General features: G+C 48.2%; 1 protein-coding gene across 1 annotated transcript in view; it reads right to left on the bottom strand.

Annotated features, from left to right (window-relative positions):
• Window positions 1–7677: 7677 nt before the first annotated feature.
• Window positions 7678–20144, bottom strand: part of KIF13B (kinesin family member 13B) — a 172769-nt gene continuing 160302 nt past the window's right edge. Inside the window, exons 39-40 of the mRNA XM_033145167.1 lie at window positions 12423–13422; window positions 7678–8762 (exon numbers count right to left, since the gene is read on the bottom strand). Coding sequence (XP_033001058.1) covers window positions 8494–8762; window positions 12423–13422 — 1269 coding nt within the window. The 3' untranslated portion in view covers window positions 7678–8493. The remainder of the gene's footprint in view (window positions 8763–12422; window positions 13423–20144) is intronic.

Genomic DNA, 20144 nt, shown 5'->3' with positions numbered 1-20144 from the left:
GGGCACCCCCGGCCTGGCGCCCTTGCCCTGCCAACCTGTGTCTCAGCCTACCTCAAGAGGTAAATCTGTGTCTCGCCGCCCCGCAGCTCCCAACCCTCGTTTTCGTCCGTAAATGTCCGCTCTCCGCGCAAAAAAAACCACAACACCCAACGCACTGGAATGTATGTATATCTCTATCCCTTTCCCCCCTCCCCAAAAATCCACCACTGACAACCCTCCCAAAAGCCCCCCACCCCACCCTTGCTGTTGCCACCAATTCCTCTTGCAGATTGGATGCTGCTTTAAATGTGAAAAAAGAAACAATTGTTTAAAAAAAAAGCTATATAAGGAAGAGAAGAAAATAAAAAAATAAAAAATAAAAAAACCTGAATGAAAAGCTAAAGCTGAATTTATAAGCCTTGTTGCATATGAGCCAAAAGTGCAAAAAGCTCCATATAATAAACTAACCTGCCACTCATATAAATATAAATATATATAAATATATTAAAATCAGACTGTTCTACAAAATTGTGTATTTGTATTTTTGTGTACGTAAAATTTTCTGCTAAGCAGAAGGGAGGATGTAGTATATAGGATGATGTGAGAGAATTTTTTTTAATCAAATTTCTTTTGCTACTTATTTTTGTTAAACATCTATATGACTGTCTTCGTCTTCTGTATGTATGACACAGTTTTTGAAAAAGCTGTGGTCTCTCTCTCTCTCTCGCCCTCTTGCCTTTAGTTCTGTATTTCAGGACCTGGTTCGTGTCTGCCACCCCCCACCCTGTTACAAGACCCAGAAAACCCCTTTGCCCAAAGGGCTGCGTAATACCGCTGCCAGTATCAGAAGACTCATCAGAGGGGTTTTGCTGCCATTGCTCTTTGTGGCGCTGAGCTGCTCTGCTCTTCCTTAAATCATCCTTGCAGATCCTTCTGCACACTGCCCTGAGTAGCGAAAAAAACCCCTTGGGTCAGAGTATCCAAATCCCTTAGCCGGGATATTGCTGCAAATAATTCTGTTATCAAATCACACCGGAAGCGATCGACAGAGATGCTTGGGAAGGAAGGGGGGGGGGGGGAAATGGCCACTTTAAGGCCACTGACCCCACCCAAACCAAAATGGCAGCTTTCTGCCGTGATGGTCTGAGCCACGGCGTCATCTGGCCACCTCCTGCCCCCTCAAGATGGTTTAGGGCAGTCCAAAACAGCTCGAGGGGTACCAGGCTGGCGAACGTTAGTAATCGTAATTCCCCATCTCCTCCATAATCTGTGTTGCGGCCCTATAGGTAAGAGAGGAGGAGGCAGTTTCTCGCAAAACTCCTCCCCGTGTAACAACCGGTGAAAGATCCAACAAGTGTATTGGCCAACGCCTTGAAGACAGATCATTTCCTGCCATGTCCCTCCTCCAAATCGTTAATAATTACAGCCTAATTTGGGAAGGGTTTTGTTTAAGGATCTCTCCCCCTGCCCCCGGCTCCTTCCTCCTCAAACGCAAGGCTAGTCCCAAGCCCCCTGCGTGCATTCTTCCCAAACTGCTAGTGCAAAACTGGGACCACGGTTGTTTGAAAACCCCGTGCATTTTTTCTGCGGAACGGTCAGTGCCTTGAGTGCTTCGCTAGCATGTACACAGACACACTTACGAAAGGCCCTTTCGAGAAAGAACGAGGGACACCTCTACGACAAACCACGGCAAAAACCTGCTTGGTCTGTGCCCACTCCCCGTTGCGGGTGAGGAACGCGTGCTTTTTGAATGCTCAGCCCTATGCAAAAAGCCGAAACTTGCACAGCAGGGAGGGAAAAATAATTTCCCCTTCTGTGCTAATTTTGTGTTTGTGGGGAGGCATTCAACACCGTACGCTCCCAAGTAGAGCTTTATTGAATTATGGAATCGGTTCGTCGAGAGCTTCTTCCTAAAACGAAGTTGCAGCCATAATAGAAGTCTCAGGGCCTCTTTCGTGTCAGTCCTCGATTTCCTCACCCATTTAATACAATGCATTCTTGCAGAGAGGAACTATTCACATGTTCCCCCATCTCTCCATTAAAAGATAAAATGCCATATATATAATTACCTCTTGCCTTCCTCCGTTCCCCCCCCCCCCAAAAAAAGCAGGGGTGGCAATGAAGGGAAACAGGGGAGAGAGAGAGAGAGACGACATCTTTCTACGTAGGGCTCATATTTATACCAATGTGTATTGACTGTGAGAGGCGTCCTTGTTTCTGTACGTGAAGGGGGGGTGGGGAGAGAGAAAAGAGAGAAACAAGTGCTCTATTGTATTGATTAAATACTAGTTTAAAGAAAAAAATTACAAAAACAAAACGACAACCGAGTCCTTGTATCCTTGTAATCTCCTATTCTGGATTATTAGTGCCTTTTTGGACAGTAGACTGTTCTGTAATTAAATTGTAGTATAACTGCTTTTTTGTACAGTTTTGTTTTAAATAAAACTTTTTTTTAATTTGTGTTTATTTTAGTATTGTACCTACTAGAAAATTAAAATGTATAACTGAAAAAAAAAGTCCTGGTTCGGTCGTTTTTGTGCGGAACGTCGTCGGTTTCATTTCGTTGGGTGTCCGCAGGGTCCCCGAAGTCTCATGACACGGCCACCATCGGTCACCCAGCCGCTTGACCCACTTCTGTGGCAGGATGGTCCCGAGAATGGCGCTGTTCAGAAGATTCATCCCTAGCTTTTCAAATTTGGGGGGGGGGGGAGAGAGAGAGAGTTAAGGGAATCCAACATGCTACTGGGAGAATTGCCTTACGGCAGATTTCAGTCTCTCTTTATTTTTTTAAAAAATGCTACAGTGCTTGATTGGTGGGGGAAAGAAACACCGCAAATGGCGCAGTGTTCCCCTGCGCAGCCGCCACTATATTTTCCGCACAACTAGCAAAAACTTCAGAGTGAATTGGGCAAGGGAATCCAGGACAATAAATAAATACAATGGTGCCCCGCTAGACGAAAAACTCGCTAGACAAAAGGCATTCGCTAGCGGAAGGCTGCCCCGCAAGACGAAATTGTCAATGGGGCTGCCTCGCAAGACGGGAATTTTTTTTTTCCGTCGTGCAAAAATCGCTATTTCATTGGTGCTTCGCTAGACGAAAAAATCGCTAGACGAAGATACTTGCAGAACGAATTATTTCGTCTAGCAAGGCACCACTATGGATTTGCCTTTTAAGCACAGAGCTCTGGCCAGGTGGTCCTGTTTGACTCCTCCGCTGATGCCTATTTTCTTGAGTTTCCTTAACCCAGCAGATCTGCAGTGCTCTGGCCAGGCAAGCAGGCATTTATTTTTTAATTGAAATTATATACCGCCCTAGACCCAGAGGTCTCAGTCTGGGAGGGTGGGAGAAACAGAGCGAGCGAGGATTCGAGGCATAACGCAGGCATGTCCAAAGTCCATTTCGGGGGTTCAATCCGGCCCCCGTGGCAGTTTATTTCCTGGGGTAAAATCCTAAAAGACCCTCAACAACTTCAATCCTAAAAAAAAGGTTAACAACTTTGGTTGGCCCTTCACTTTATCAAACCTGGCCCTCTTTGGGAAAAAAAGCTTGGACACCACGGGTAACGTAAAGGAGGTGGTTTTATTTTAGGGTAACGTACACCATGTCACAGATATGGTACAATATTACAAGTTTAGTATGATACAAGAGAGCATTAAAAACTTTACACTTCATTACAATTTATCTTTGGATTTTTAGCGCATTTTAAAAAGGTACAACCGACAAACACTTCCGAAACCAGCTAAACACCCGCCCTTTATATACAGTCTCCCTACATTTACAAAGAAGTAATGATCACAACACAAATCAACGGAAAGCAGTTAACTCTGAAAGCCCCCTCCCCTCCCTAAGACGGGAGAGAAAGTTAGTGACCCTGGAATCATGACCACGTTAGGGACGCATTCTGCACAGACTCAAGGTTGCCGCCTTGGCAAACGCCTCTTGTGCTGATGTGTAGTGTTTACGTGTGCCTGCGGCGGGGGAGGAAGGATCAGGCCACTTTCCCGCTCGTAGCAGATCTGGGATGAATTTGGGTGTTAAATCACATCACCCAAAAGCTCTTGCCAGGTAAAATTCCCACTGGGTGTTGCCTCCTTGGCAGCTACCATTCTATACCTGGCGCGCGCACACACACAAAAATGGCGGCAGGTTGCTGGCGTCGCCACCTTGGGTGGGGCCTTCAGCCCCAGCCCTGGGGAAACTGGGGAGCTCTTTCAGAGATGTTGGAAGAAGACACCGCCGTGGCAGAGCTGGCTGAAGAAAGGCAGGGCTGCATCGCAGGGGGTTGGGCTAGATGACCCTTGGGGGTCCCTCTTCCGACTCGACAATTCTGCGATTCTACTGGGACGCAGCCTGCTAATGGAGCTGGGGCCGATGAAGGGCCCCAGCTGGAAAGTGGTGCTAAAGAAAACCTTCCACTTTTCGATGATGACAGGGAGATCGTTCCTCTGCAGCCATCTCTCCAGCCAACTCGTTGGCCCTACAGACCTGGGAGCGCCTGCTATTGTCTTAAAAGCAGGATTGGGAAACCCAGGGGCCAGGGCTGGCTGAGGCTTTTGGGAGTCCCATTTAGAGGGTCAGAGGTTCCCAATCCCTGGTTTAGTGGGCAAGCCAGCTGTCCAACCGATAAGGCACAGTAGAAGGAATTGTGGCTTGGTGAAAAGGAAGCCGGCAGTACGAGCCACTAGGGCAGACAGAGCGTCCCATGTGTTCAGCACCTCCAATTCAACTATGTAAAAGCTTCCGATGCAAGCAAAGTACACACAGCTGCAAACCCAAGAAACTGCACTTCTTTTAAAAAGTATTTGAACTCCAAAGTCTTAGCGATGGAGAATTCTATGGTGGACCCAGAAAAAGGTTATTTTTGGAGGTGGAGCTCCTAGCAGACACCTACATTTCAAAGCCCGTTCCACGTGCAAATTACATTTGGGGGGGGGGTCGCGACGGCTGGCGCAAGCTTGCGTTTCCTTGTTAACGCGGGAAAACAACTTGCCAGCAGCGCTCTGGCTTAAGAGCTGCCACAATTTGCTGGAAAAAGCAGACCTGGAGGGTTTTGGTTTTTCTTAAAGAGCAGTTAATGCAAGACGAAAGGAAAGGACGTTCTATATTGCTGAAAAGACAGGGGGCATGATCCAGCAAACCGCACGAGTACCCACAGCGGGGCTTTTAATTGCAACAAACCATTTTATTTCACTGTCTCGAGTCCTGTTCCCAATCATACTTGAAAGGTATTCTTTACGCAAAGGGCTCTTTAGCTCGGACAATGAATTAAATATAAAAGGAAGGGCGAAAGTGTCAAAGCATGGGGGGGGGAGAGGGAGGGAGGCTGCCCTCGAGTCAGAGAACCGTAAAGGCTTCAAGAGGCCTCCGCCAACCTGGCGCCCTCTGAACTGGCTGGGACTAATGGAGGCTGCTGTAGCCCTAAAGAACTGGAGGGCACCAGGCTGGCGAAGTCTGGTCTCAAAGGCGTCCTCTGAATTACGGGCTGCCAACACAACTTGTAAAGTGCGTGAAAAATTGTGGCAAAACCCAGGGGCCCAAATGGCAGTGAGCACGGCAGGTTTACCTGCCAAGCAAGCCTCTGCTCACCTGGGACTGCTCACACATGCTGGAAATAAGTAGGAAGGGAATGGTAAGTTCGTTAAGGATGCCCATCGCCACGGTGGGAAAACTGTTGCCGCTTGCATTGTTCAGCACAGCAGCCCCGAGGGAGGACTCTGCTGGGACTGCAGGATGTAGGAACCTAACGTGGAATCCTAGAAACCTCCACTTAACAGACAAGCTACTAGCCCTCATTGAGTCACAAAACCCAGCATAATCAATTTCAACGGGACTCAGGTGGGCTTAATTCTGCAAGGATCACGACTGATAGGTCTGAAAGATTCCCCCGCAGAACTTTATATACATTTTTCTTTTTCGATAAAACCCTGCCTGGATATCAAACACCCAGATTCTGGTGCTCAATTCATTTCTCTTAAGCTGCGTTGGGGGCGGGGGGCAATTGTAGCCCGTGTGAAGAGCATTTCTCCTCCAGTTAGAAAGCCGCGAGGAGGCGTTTTAAGACGAAACGGTGAAATATTTTCCTAACCCACCCAAGTGTGCTTTATTAAAATTCCCAGTGGGGTGGGGGGCATAGGGAACCAGCTGCTTTTATACTCCAGCCCCCTCAGTCCTGGAGCTCGGCTTGCCACCGTCTCTTACGCATCTAAAGCCTCTGGGTTTTCTTGATCTGCAGAGAGGCCTGTAAGGCTCCTTTCTCTGTAGCACTCATTTATCTCCAGTCCCCTCTGCCCTTTGTAGTGGTGCATGCATCACTGAAAAGACCATGCGCTTAGTCTTCCTTTTCTGCCTGGAGAAGAGCACCCCCCCCCGTTAGCTGTGATTGCAGGGGGGTCAGACTAGAGGACCCCTCAGGGTCCCGGCTAACTCTACTGTTCTATGATGCCAAGTCAAGTCTCTGCTTGGTGCCTGCCTGCCTGCCCTTCTCCTCTCCGTCTTCCCAAGCCGACCATTCCCTGGCCCATATGGCTTCTTATTCAAACATCACATTTGTGTTCCTCCCAAGGCCAAATGAGAGTTCAGTCAGCAGCATAGGAGACACAGGAACCCGCTTTCTGCCGAGTCAGGCTGTTGGCCCATCGGGTTCAGTATTGTCTACACTGACTGGCAGCAGCTCTCCAGGGTGTCAGGAAGGGAGTCTTGTCGTTGGGGATGCTGCTGCCGATTGCAAAGCACCCCGCCCTTTCCTTCCTAATCGCCCGGACATCCTTCCGCAAGGTGATTAAGGCACAACTTGGCTACACAACCGCACAGGTAAGAACGGGGACGCCGCGAGGTTGTTTGGGGGAAAAAGTCGCCAACAGAACTCACATGTACCCACAGCTGGGCTGAGGCTCCCGATCTCTCCTTCGGCAAGCCCAAAAGGCAGCGAGAGAGCCAGAGTGCGGCACCATTTGCCCACGGGAAAATACCAGAAATTCTGAAAGGGGTTCAAGGCAGAAGTGAAGGATCGGCGAGGAGCAAGAGGTCCACTCGCAAGATTACCGCCACGCATGCTTGCGGGAGACGCTCTTGCAGAACGGGGTGGGGGGTGGGGTGGAGGGACCCCCTGCAAATGCGCCAGGCAACGGGGAATCGGCTCTGAGTTTTAGCAAGCCATTGCTCATGCCCTTCCGCCTTCGATGGGAATGCATAAAACAGGCAAGGACAATGAGGTGGCCGACTAAGGCAGCTCAACAATCACGGGACCGTTGCAGGAACTCCACAACCTCCTCTGTGCCTTCAGCTACCGAGAGGTTTTTTTTTTTGAGGGAGGGCATTTATAGGCCACTGGGAGCCTGTGAAAATTTCCCAGCCTCCATCTGTGGCTCGGGGGGGGGGGCTGCACTGAGCTGAGCGAGCCACAAAGTGGTTCTGTTCTGGGCTCAGTGCAGCCGCGGAAACTACACACTTCAGTCCGATCGCCAGCTTAAAACCTGGAGAGGCGTTTTAATTCTTCGACGGGAAGGAGACCAGTTGAGGGAAACCTGCTTGGAGCAGTGCAAAGAGGCTGGTGCGTGCAAGCTGGCAAGCGGTGTGTTGATTGCAAATCGCAAGGGCTGTGCTGCTATCATTCTTTTAGCAATAAATAAGAAATAAATACCATAGGGAATTTTTTTGGGGGGGTGGGGAGAGAAGGGGAGGGGGAAATCTGCTTTACACACTGATTAAACGTCAATGCCGCAAAGGAGGAAAGTCCCCCGAGACCAAACTTTTAACCAACCGTACTGGAAACTGGTTTCATAAATACAGTAGCACCGGAGGGCATGCTGAAATAATAAATTCTAAAAACCCAAGCAGGATCTCAGGGAAAAGCAGACCTCCCCGCAGTCTCATTTTCTCCTTTAAATAGAAAAAGCACTAGAGCAGTTTCGTCAGCTAGATGTAAGGTGTCTTTGCTTTTAAAGATTCAGGCAATTTTTTTTGGGGGGGGGAACAACCCACCACCCAACTGGCTAGCCCCAAAAAGCCACGTCCCAGTGCAGCCAGGGGCGATACCTTCCCAGCGATGCCGGCAAGAGTGACAAAAATACCAGAGAGTAATACTCAAGGCAGGCACTCAGAGGTCGCCATCCGCCAGGACACACAAGTCTCTTCTTCTGTCTCCCGTGGTTTAAGGATGAGGCCCCGAGAAACAGTGCATTTCCTTAAAAAGAGGCTCTGTGAACATTGCCTCTTGCAGGAGGGCTGGAAATCTGTGCAGTCACGACTGTGGTTGGATTTTTCTTGAACCTCACCTGGCAGGGGGTGAAGAGAGGGATGGAAAAAGGGTCGCCATTTGCATCAGGAGTGGCATGCCGATACCCCTTCATGGCAAGAATTCAACCGGCGACCCAAGGAAAGAACGAATGCACACACACCCCGGGGCCCTGCAACTCCCCGACTGCCCCCCCCCGGCATTGTTTAGTTGTGCAAAGTAAGGCCGCTTGCAAGGAAGTGTCAGATTCTCGCAAGGCAGTGTCCGGACGGCGCCCCGCTCAGTTGGCCCACGACTTCCGGTTCTCTGCGTTCTTGGGGGTCTTTTCAGCTTTGGCCAAGGCGGTCAGGGAAGCGAGGTTGGAGGTTGAGCCCGAGAAGGTGCCGCTCTTGCGCTGCTCGGAGGTCCCCCCGCCCTGCAGTCTCGTCCCTGCGCTCCGCCGCCTAGCCGGCCCCGTGGCTTTCTTGACCCGGCTCGGCTTCACGAGGAGACCATAGCCCGGATTGCACTTGAAGTATTGCCGCCCTCCGATCGAACCGTCGTTCTTGCCTGGGGGGTTGGGGAGAGAGAGAAAAGAAGAGGTTTTACAAAGAGAAACTTTTGTCCAAAGTGTATAATTCATTATCCTCTGATATAAAGAAAATTCCAAGTGGGTCCGAACCTCAATGCTTAAAATTCCTGATAGAGGATCATGCTAGGTAAAGGTAAAGGGATCCCTGACCGTTAGGTCCAGTCGCGGACGACTCTGGGGCTGCGGCGCTCATCTCGCTTTACTGGCCGAGGGAGCCGGCGTACAGCTTCCAGGTCATATGGCCAGCATGACTAAGCCGCTTCTGGTGAACCGGAGCAGTGCACGGAAACACCGTTTACCTTCCCGCCGGAGCGGTACCTATTTATCTACTTGCACTTTTTGGGGTGCTTTTGAACAGCTAGGTTGGCAGCAGCAGGGACCGAGCAATGGGAGCTCACCCTGTTGCGGGGATTTGAACCGCCAACCTTCTGATCGACAAGCCCTAGGCTCTGTGGTTTAACCCACAGCGCCACCTGCATCCCACGCTTTGTTGTTGTTGTTCAGTCGTTCAGTCGTGTCCGACTCTTCGTGACCCCATGGACCAGAGCACGCCAGGCACGCCTATCCTTCACCGCCTCCCGCAGTTTGGCCAAACTCATGTTAGTAGCTTCGAGAATCATAGCTCATAGCTTCCCTGAGTAATTCAAGCCCCTTCGCCACGACAAGGCAGTGATCCAAGAAGGGGGCATCCCACGCTAAGGGTGGCCAAATTTTGTGCGGCTGCCATAAAACTCGGGGAACAAGCTGTGCTATTACAAAGACTAAGGCCTCAGGTGCAAACTCTAGAAAATATTTTAGAGGCTAAGGCCTCAACCACATTTCTGATGGCTGTCATATTCGTACTGTTTATTGTCATATTCGATTGTTAATTCAAATTTAATTCTATTGTGTTTTATATTCGCTTAGTACGGTATGTGAATCTGGTCTGGGACCGTAATAAATTTCATTCAATTTCATTCATTCATTTTCAGACTAGGAAACAAAAGGCGAGCTTGTTAAAGCCACAATGACAAACAATGACAGGACACAATATAGATTTTTAACCTCTGGCAGGAAACTCTGGAAAAGTAACCTGAAGTTCACACAGCATGTTATTCTTTAAAGGAGAACTACTGTATTTTTCGCTCCATAGGACACACTTTTTTCCTCCTAAAAAGTAAGGGGAAATGTCTGTGCGCCTTATGGAGCGAATGGTGGTCTCTGGAGCTGAATTGCCCAAGGGCCAAAAGAGGATCATGCTTTTTATTTTACAAAGAGAAAAGGGGATATTGAAAGGACCCCGCTCTGCAGCTGATCAGCAAGAGATCAGGAGAGAGATAAGAGTCCCAGCTCCCTTTCAGCCCTGCTCCCTTGCCCAGGCCTCCATTGTTGAATGTGCTGCAGAGGGAGGTTGTTTGTTTCCCCAGCAACATGTGACTGGCTGATTAGATTATCTGTCTGGAAACTGTAGAAAAGGCTCCCTTTCCTTTAGAAGCTGCAGAAATGTGAGTTGAACCCCATAAAAACGGGGCTTTTCCTCTTTGCTTTTCCACCTTTGCAAAAAAGCTGCAAAACTTTTAGCTGAGCCTCAAAAAACCAGGGTTTTTCCCTTTGCAAAAAAGCTGCAAAACTTTTAGCTGATCCTCAAAAAAACCCAGGGCTTTTCCCTTTGCAAAAAACAGCTGCAAAACTTTTAGCTGATCCTCAAAAAACCAGGGTTTTTCCCTTTGCAAAAAAGTTGCTAAACTTTTAGCTGATCCTCAAAAACACAGGACTTTTAGAGGAGGAAAAAATTGTTTTTTTCCTGGGTTTCCTCCTCTAAAAACGAGGTGCGCCCTATGGTCCGGTGTGTCCTATGGAGCAAAAAATACGGTACTTGAAAACGATTCACAGATGGTATTTAACTCCCAAGTAGGCTTGCTAAGATGTACAAGACTGAATCAAATAAGTGCTAGAGATGCAAAGAGGTTGAGGAAACGTTCTTTCATATGTGGTGGACTTGTAAAAGGGTAAGAAAGTATTGGGAAATGATCCATAATGAATTGAAAAGAATGTTCAAAAGTACTTTCCCAAAAAACCCCACAGCCCTTTCCGTTGGGGATAATTCAGACTGAAATTCTCAGGTGTCAAAAAAGGTTATTTATGTATGCCACTACTGTGGCCCGCGTTTTTTAGCCCAAAAAATGGAAAACAAGTGAGGTCCCAACTAAAGAAGAATGGCAACTTAAGTTGACAGAATATGCGCAGCTTGCAGACTTAATGTATAGAATAAGAGAACAAGAAGAACGCTGATTGAATATATGGGAAATAATTGTGTACAGCTGAAAACGCAGGCAGCATTAAGATAAATTCAACAGTGTAAATAAGTTTTGATGGATGCAATAATGGAATACTGAATGGTATAGTTTCTGTAAAATATGTGGGGATTTATGATATGTAGAATGAAGCATGGAAAGAAAAGAATGGAAGTCATAGATACATTAAGGATGTAAAAATGAGTATTTAAATTGTAAAACAGAAAATTTAATAGAAATTATATACAAAAGAAGTTTTAAAACTGCTAGAAAAAAAGAGGAGGTGTGAAAATAAATCCAGCCGTTTTCTCTGACACAGCCCAAGGTGTGTGTGGGGGGGTGGGGTGGGTGCAATCTGATCAGGGTCAGGGATTCTTGCACTGCTGGGGGGGGTTCCCAGGTTGGACTAGATGACCCTTGGGGGTCCCTTCCAACTCTACAATTCTACTTTTCTATAGGACCAACCAGGAGCATTTTTGGTCCTCGAGGAAGGAAATCCCAAAGGCAGAGACTCTCAGTCCCACCTGTTTAGACAAGCACTTCCCTGATCTCCTCTTTTCATGGTTGGTGTTGCAATGGGTTTGTTAATTATATATTTTAACTACCATTATTTTTTGCGCCATAAGACGCACTTTTTCCCTCCTGAAAAGGAAGGGGAAATGTCTGTGCGTCTTATGGAGCAGGGGGAAGCCCCTGCCGCCGGAGCCATGGCTCCCACTGGCAGGGGAGGAAGGAGCAGCCCGAAATCGGCCTGCTCCCCCTTCTACCTCCACCCCCGCCGGCCGGAGAAAAGCGGGAGAGGAGGAAGCAGCCTAAAATCGGGCTGCTCCCCCTTCTCCCGCTGGCGGCAGATTCCGGTCTCCTTTGTACAAAGACTACTTTGTAGGCACACCCCCCCTTACAAATTTAACACACCAGAACCTCGCTTTTCGAGCATCTCGGAAGCTGAACGATTCACAACCCAAATTGCTTCCGTTTTCGAACGCACCTCGGAAGTCGAACGGCTTCCGAGGTGTGTTTCTTCATTTTTTCAATAGATTTTGCCAACCGTCCGTTGATCCTTGGTTTCTGAACGCTTCGGAAGTCAAGCGGTCTTCCAGAATGGATTGCGTTCAAAAGCCGAGGTTCCACTGTATAGTATAAATAAATAAATTACCGCACATAGCCTGACCAATTCAAATCTGATTTGATTCCGCCAACTGGGAACTTGGCGTGAGCCTCCATGCTTGAACCCGCTAAGGCAATTTCTCCCGCAGATGCCTCTCTCGCGTTCCGCAGGAAATCTGTGCCAAGGCTTCCTCCGTTCTGAGGAAGTGACTCTGCCCTGAGACCAAAGCACCCCATCACCTCCACAGCCACACTTACCTGATGGCATATCTAACTCAACTCCCACCCAGGTGCCCTCCTGGAAGTCGGTCGGCCCAACGTATCTCACGGTCCCGGTCTTATTCGTACCGACGGTCACGTATTCGCCCTCCTTCAGCCAATCCGGGACTTCGTTGGTTTCTTCCGAGTCGGACGCAGCGTCCGGCTTCTCCTCGGAGGTGCTGGCCGCTGTGCCATTGTTCTGGGCGGGGCTTTGCAGGCTCCGCCCCTCACTCTCCTCTCCCGCCTCCTCGGAACTTGAGAACCCCCCCGGCTCTCCTCCCAGCATGCTGGAGAAGGACCTCAGCTCCGACGTCCGGACTCTCTGGATTTTGAACGGGGAGCTCGCGATGCCGGGCTGAGGCGATGGCTCGGCAGGAACAGGAGACCTGGAAAGCCCTGCGTCGGGGAGAGATTTGGTTGCCAAAGGGGGGCTCCGAGCTGGGGAAGCGCTAGGCTGCTGTGTCGCGTGCAAGTCGTTCTTTGACGGGGAGGAGGAAGGAGGGCTGTCCTCGCTCGGAGCTGCGGAAGAGGCCACGGGATTTAGCTTCGAGGTGCTGTCACTGTGCCTTCCGTCTCCACCACCCTTAGTTCTTGCCTGATCCGTTTTGTTAAGGCCGGGGGTGACTGGGTCATCTCTCGCTAGAGGAGGGAAGCAAGGCTCGGGAGAGGAGGCGAGACACGGTTTCACCCCCGTCTGGGCGGCCGGAGCGGGCTGCATCGCATCACTCGCGGTGGGCGTCTGCCCGCTGGCCGGGAGCTGGGTGTCGTTCCCCGGGGCGAGCGCCTCGGAAAGGGTGGCCGTGGAAACGCTGTGGGAGAAATAGCCGCTGGACGCCTCGCTCAGGGGGCTGGGCGGACCGTCCTGGGAGTCCTGCGCCTGGATGTCGGCCGTGGGCGGCTGCGGAGGCACTTTGGGGGGCCTTTCGGGGGTCTGCTCCGGCTCCGTCAACTGCGCAGCCACCTCGAAGGGCTCCTTGGCGCCTTCCCCTTGGGAGACCTAGAGCACAAACAGAGACGCCGGAATTACAAACTGTTTAGGAAACAGCAAAGCACCGAGAAGGTAATAAAAAATCATATATCAGGCATGTCCAACAGGTCGATCACAGGGATGCTCTAGGACAGGCATAGGGAACCTTCGGCTCTCCAGATGTTTCGGACTACAATTCCCATCATCCCTGACCACTGGTCCTGTTAGCTAGGGATCATGGGAGTTGTAGGCCAAAACATCTGGAGAGCCGAAGGTTCCCTATGCCTGCTCTAGGACAACCCCCCCCCCAAAAAAAGCTCAACAACTGTGGGTCAACCTTCCTCCAAAAAGGTCAATAACTGCCTGAGTGATAATCTCTGGCATCCTGATATCTGAGTGTCAGACAAAAAGGTGTGATTAACTTGGCTGGGATATAGGGAAATGTAAATATCTTTTGTTTCAATTGATGGGTTTTGGTGGAGGGCGAGAGGAGACATGGGGGCAGGGTCCAAGATGCTCAGGTGACTGCTACCAGACCCTCCCAATTTGTGATGTAATTCTAATGTATGGAGGGGTGGTCTTGAGCTGGAGGGGGGGCAATTTCAAAAATCTATATAGGAGCTTGCACGCCTTTGTTCGGGGTCTTTTTGCTTGCAAAGACACCCTGCTGCAGCAGTTCTAATAAAGGGCTACCACCTTGCTTTGGGAGATTCTGTATCGTCTCTATTTTATTCATAAGTGCTCTTGAGAGGAGGGGAGCCCTACTAAGGCTCTCCCCCGGGTTTGTGGACTCCCTTCTGGAGTTGAACCTAATTTTTATATCACTGGCAATGACAATGGGTAGATCACTGCCAGTTTTTTTTTAATACTGAGGGTAGATAGCAGTCTCTTGGGAGTTGGACGTGCCTGTGATATATAATGAATTTTTTAAAAAGTTTAAAATAACTTTTATATAAAAACTATATAAAAAAACTATAGCTTTTCTATTAAGAATTGTAGCTAAAAGGTAAAGGACCCCTGACAGTTAAGTCCAGTCATGAACGACTCTGGGGCTGCGGCGCTCATCTTGCTTTACAGGCCGAGGGAGCCGACGTTTGTCCGCAGACAGTTTTTCCGGGTCATGTGGCCAGTATGACTAAGCCGCTTCTGGCGAAACCAGAACAGCGCACGGAAATGCCATCTACCTTCCCGCCGGAGCGGTACCTATTTATCTACTTGCACTTTGACGTGCTTTTGAACTGCTAGGTTGGCAGGAGCAGGGACCGAGCAACAGGAGCTCATCCCATTGTGGGGATTCGAACCGCAGACCTTCTGATCGGCAAGCCCTAGGCTCTGTGGTTTAGACCACAGCGCCACCCGCGTCCCATAGGAATTGTAGGTACCAATATTCCAAAGGAGCAGAAAAAAACTTTTTATGTATGCAACAGCAGCTGCACGGATGCCATCAGACCAGAGATGGAAAGAAGATAAAGTCCCTACCAGAGAGTAACGGCAAGTTAAACTGTTGGGACTATGTCGAAATGGCAAAACTGACCAGAAAAAACAAGGAACCAAGAAGACCAAAACTTTAACAAAGAATGAGGAAAATGCATAATTTATCTTGGAGACCACTGTAAGCAGATGAAAACATTAGCAGGGCTGCAATAACACTCATAATGTAGCAAGTGCTATGGAGATAATGGGTTTATATAAAATATGGACTATTGAAAAGGTTTAATAATAGTCCAGAGATTCGGAGGAATTTCCAAATGTGTATGTGTATGGTTGTATTGTTATAGTTTTATAGTTTTGAAATCAAATAAAAATTATTTCGGGTGGAAAAGGAAACATGAAAACACCTGTGGTTGGCTTGCTGGCAGTATTTTTAATATATTTTGGCAGGAGCTAAGAAGAGGAGGAATTAAAGAACCTCTTAATGAGGGTGAAAGAGGAGAGCGCAAAATATGGTCTGAAGCTCAACATCAAAAAAACTAAGATCATGGCCACTGGTCCCATCACCTCCTGGCAAATAGAAGGGGAAGAAATGGAGGCAGTGAGAGATTTCACTTTCTTGGGCTCCATGATCACTGCAGATGGTGACAGCAGTCACGAAATTAGAAGACGCCTGCTTCTTGGGAGAAAAGCAATGACAAATCTAGATAGCATCTTAAGTGTGCATGCACACGAAAGCTCATACCAAGAACAAACTTAGTTGGTCTCTAAGGTGCTACTGGAAGGAATTTTTTGTTTTTTTATTTTGTTTTAAAAAGCAGAGACATCACCTTGCTGACAAAGGTCCGTATACTTAATGCTATGGTTTTCCCAGTAGTGATGTATGGAAGTGAGAGCTGGACCATAAAGAAGGCTGATCGCCGAAGAATTGATGCTTTTGAATTATGGTGCTGGAGGAGACTCTTGAGAGTCCCATGGACTGCAAGAAGATCAAACCTATCCATTCTCAAAGAAATCAGCCCTGAGTGCTCACTGGAAGGGCAGATCCTGAAGTTGAGGCTCCAGTACTTTGGCCACCTCATGAGAAGAGAAGACTCCCAAGAAAAGACCCTGATGTTGGGAAAGATGGAGGGCACAAGGAGAAGGGGACGACAGAGGATGAGATGGTTGGACAGTGTTCTCGAAGCTACTAACATGAGTTTGGCCAAACTGCGGGAGGCAATGGAAGACAGGAGTGCCTGGCGTGCTCTGGTCAAGAGCTGGACACAACTAAACAACAACAACAAAGAAGCGGAGGGAAAAGGCAGGTCTCAGAGGGAGGCTTTGCCAAGGCAGATCTAAGCCTTGTCTCCTCTTTTCCCTGGCTCCTTCTGGGAAGCTCCTAAGCTGGGTGTGTCAGCTCAAAAGTAGGTCTGGGTGATATCTGGGGTGGGGGGAGATGCTTGTGGCAATAGGGCTTGGGCACACAGAGAAACTCGTACCACCTGAAAGAAAACCTCTGGTCCTTTTGAAGAGAGAAAAGGTCATATAAGGCTTTCGGGGGTCGTTGGTAAGCAATCGTTGCCATTTCAAATCGCATTGTGTTATCATTTCCCTTAGGGGGTTTTGCAAACGGCTATTCCGAGCAATGCTCCCCCCTCAATAGCTATTATTATTATTTTTCGTACAGAAAAAGTGATTGGGAAACAAGCAGGGTACCTCCATGACCTAACTCTGCTGCTTATGGTCTGCTTTCACAACTTACTTCAATGTCCCGTGCCCCCCCCCCCCGTAAATCATTCATTCATAAACTTTATTGCACTAGCCAAAGGCCATGGCATCTTTCACAGGGGGAACAAAAGGAAAAAACAGCAATAACCATAAAAAACATGTGAGGTTTGGAGCTTTCAGGGTTAAATAAGCTCAACAGTACACCCCTCCCACAGGGAAGATGTGTCACAACATCCGGGGTATCCGCTGTATGCGAAGCCTATGTGATTTATGTGACGCACTGTTTATTCTCTGTACAGTCCTACTTTCGTTTTTAACGGGAGCGGAGACATCGTCCGTAAGCCTGGGAATGTCTGTTGATTTATGCCTGTAAATAATGCTTGCTTGACTTGACACAAGCTAGACTGTGTGGGAGTTTAATTGCTGGCAAGAAAGGCACACATACCGTTGCGCAAGAAGAAGTTTGAAGTTTGAACAACTCTGCAAAAGCACTGGAGAAGCAGGGAAACGCAGCACGGAGCGTAGCTGGACACCACTCCAAGTGCTATAGTGGTTTGGAGGCTTTTCCAGTTAAAACCAAAAGCCCCAACAAAACATTTAAAAAACATTTAGCTGTAGGAGACCGTACAATGCTTTTTATAGGGTTACGCTGCACCGGGAATGAGTTCATGGAGCCAGAAAAAAGGTGTGATCCCTGGTCTCGAGGGAGCAATGGCTTATCTGCATTTTTCACAGCATCTGAAGCTGCCTTCTCCAGCGCGGCAATTTCAGGCACCATTCCTGGTGGTCCATCGAAATTCCACTGCCAATTTTTTTTATTTTAAAAACTGAGAGCTGGGAGGGGGGGCTTTTTTCTGTTGGCTGCTTTTGTTATCTCCCAGTGTTTCATTTGTTTTTGAGGAGGGCGGAGGTTTTTCGCTTGCTTTTCATTTGAGGGTGGTGGTTCCAACCTGTGAAATGGGTATTTTTTTGTGGTGTCCACAACAGTTTCTTAAAGCTCCAGATGAGCTCCAAAGAGTTGGGGGCTGTCGGCAGGAGGCCCAGAACATTTTTCAAAAACCCTGAGACCTGTTCTTACTACACACACACACACACACACACACACACACACACACATACTCTTAAGATTTACACATTCAGAACAGGCCACAAATCTGTGCAGCATCCTCTTACATTTCATAATTCAAAATGCTCAGGCATGCTCCCGTTACAGAAGCCAGGGCCCAAATGATTCACGGAGAGTTAGCAACACACGCCGGTGAGATTGAGGATTATCTGAACTCCCGGTACATTAGCAAGCAGTTTTGCAAACAGCCAGTTTCTTCCAGAAAGGCCTGGTAGGATTAATATACAAATGTATGGAGCACAATAAATATGGCACCTATTATTTACCGAAATATTATTTATATTACGGGAACGGGCACCTGCTGTTTGAAAAGGGCAATTTATGTGAACGGGGGGAAACAAGCCAGATCTATAAGTCTCTCCCAGTTGTTTGGCTTAATTCGCAGGAGGGATAAATCACCCGTGTGCAAGCCAGAAGTCCCACGCTCCAAAACGCGGAGCCCTTTGCAAATGCGTTAACTGCGGCAGGACAAACCTGCAGGGTACAGAGTTAACAGCACCTGCTAAGATTAACAGCCCACCCTGGTGATATATATCTTGGCAACAGCATTGACAAACTCTGAAGAATCAATCGCTCCTGCCAAGCCGTTCCCTGTTAAGATGGCTTCACACTCCACAAGCCCCTCTTTTGCAAGGAACGGGGAGATAAGCATTGGAAGGGCTCAAGCAAGGTGTGCTCAGCAAGATAGCCCAGTCCGTAGAGCGTGAGACTCTTCATCTCAGGGTTGCGGGTTCGAATCCGGCATTGCAGAGGGTTGGACTGGATGAGCCTCGGGGTCCCTTCTGACTCTACAATTCTAGTCCATGATTCTATGTTGTCCCCATGTCATCGGGGGGGGGGGCATTGCAGCATCCTAAAATGCCCCATCACACGGGAAGCGAGCAGGGCCGGATTTAGGTTTGATGAGGCCCTAAACTACATAGTTAAAGCTATTGTTTTCCCAGTAGTAATGTACGGAAGTGAGAGCTGGACCATACAGCAGGCTGATGCTTTTGAATTCTGGTGCTGGGGGAGACTCTTGAGAGTCCCATGGACTGCAAGAAGATCAAACCTATCCATTCTCAAGGAAATCAGCCCTGTATGGTCACTGGAAGGACAGATCCTGAAGCTGAGGCTCCAGTACTTTGGCCACCTCATGAGAAGAGAAGACTCCCTGGAAAAGACCCTGGTGTTGGGAAAGATGGAGGGCACAAGGAGAAGGGGACGGCAGAGGATGAGATGGTTGGACAGTGTTCTCGAAGCTACTAACATGAGTTTGGCCAAACTGCGGGAGGCAGTGGAAGACAGGAGTGCCTGGCGTGCTCTGGTCCATGGGGTCATGAAGAGTCGGACACGACTAAATGATTAAATGACTGAACAACAACAACAAACTACTGAAGGTAATGGGGCCCTTTATACTGTATGTCCAGCTGTCAACAAAAAATTGTCACTTTTTTTCTGTTGAATATATGCTATGTGGCAATTTATGGACCTAACAGATATCTAAAGCCATTTGCACATAACAAAATATGTATTTCATCAAAGTGATTGTTGAACTGAAATGCAATTAAGAAGAAGTATATTAATAGTGAAATAATTATTAAGCTCTAACTTAAAATGATTTTTTTTATTCATAACTAACTTAATAATGCAAACACTTTGGCATTTGGCAAAAACAGGAGTCCCTTTAGAAACACAATTTACAAAGACTCATAATCTAGTCTCTAGAAACTTGCTATAACATGAAATAAAAATAGGTGTAAATATATGATGCAAACCACTAATAATTATAAATAGCAGTGTGTAGGCACCCTATATATAGAAAGGAGCAAACCCATGATATTTTAGGGAGCATGACTTACTTCACAGGAGCCCACACAACACAAAACACTGTTGCTGTATGTAGGTTTTATTTTATTTGTTTTTTATGTTATATTTTGGAAATGTACATCCAGTTTCTTTTCCTTTAATTTTTTTTTTGGGGGGGGGGGTCCAAAAGAGTGGGGCCCTAAGCTATAGCTTGTTTAGCTTATACGTAAATCTGGCACTGGAGGCGTGCAGCCCTTGCAAGAGGACCAGGAAGATGCCTCTGCTAACCCAGAGGAATATGAAGACAAGCGCGGATGTTGCCTCCAGCAAACACTGGGTTGGGTCAGCGTTGTCACCCACCAAGCATGTGTGGAAGGGGGGCTTTCAGGGACGAGAGGACCACTGGATAAACCTATGGCAAAGGTGAGATCTCCGCGAGGGGCTACTCAGGTCACAGATGTAGAGGAGGAGGAGGAGGAGGAGGAGGAGGAGTTTGGATTTGATATCCCCCATTATCACTACCCGAAGGAGTCTCAAAGCGGCTCACATTCTCCTTTCCCTTCCTCCCCCACAACAAACACTCTGTGAGGTGAGTGGGGCTGAGAGACTTCACAGAAGTGTGACTTGCCCAAGGTCACCCAGCAGCTGCATGTGGAAGAGCGGGGAAGCGAACCCGGTTCCCCAGATTACGAGTCCA

This window comes from Lacerta agilis, chromosome 3, assembly GCF_009819535.1.
Source record: "Lacerta agilis isolate rLacAgi1 chromosome 3, rLacAgi1.pri, whole genome shotgun sequence".
NCBI classification, from domain to species: Eukaryota; Metazoa; Chordata; class Lepidosauria; order Squamata; family Lacertidae; genus Lacerta; species Lacerta agilis.
The sequence above is the reverse complement of the archived record's forward strand: the minus strand, read 5'-3'. Positions and strand labels throughout refer to the sequence as shown.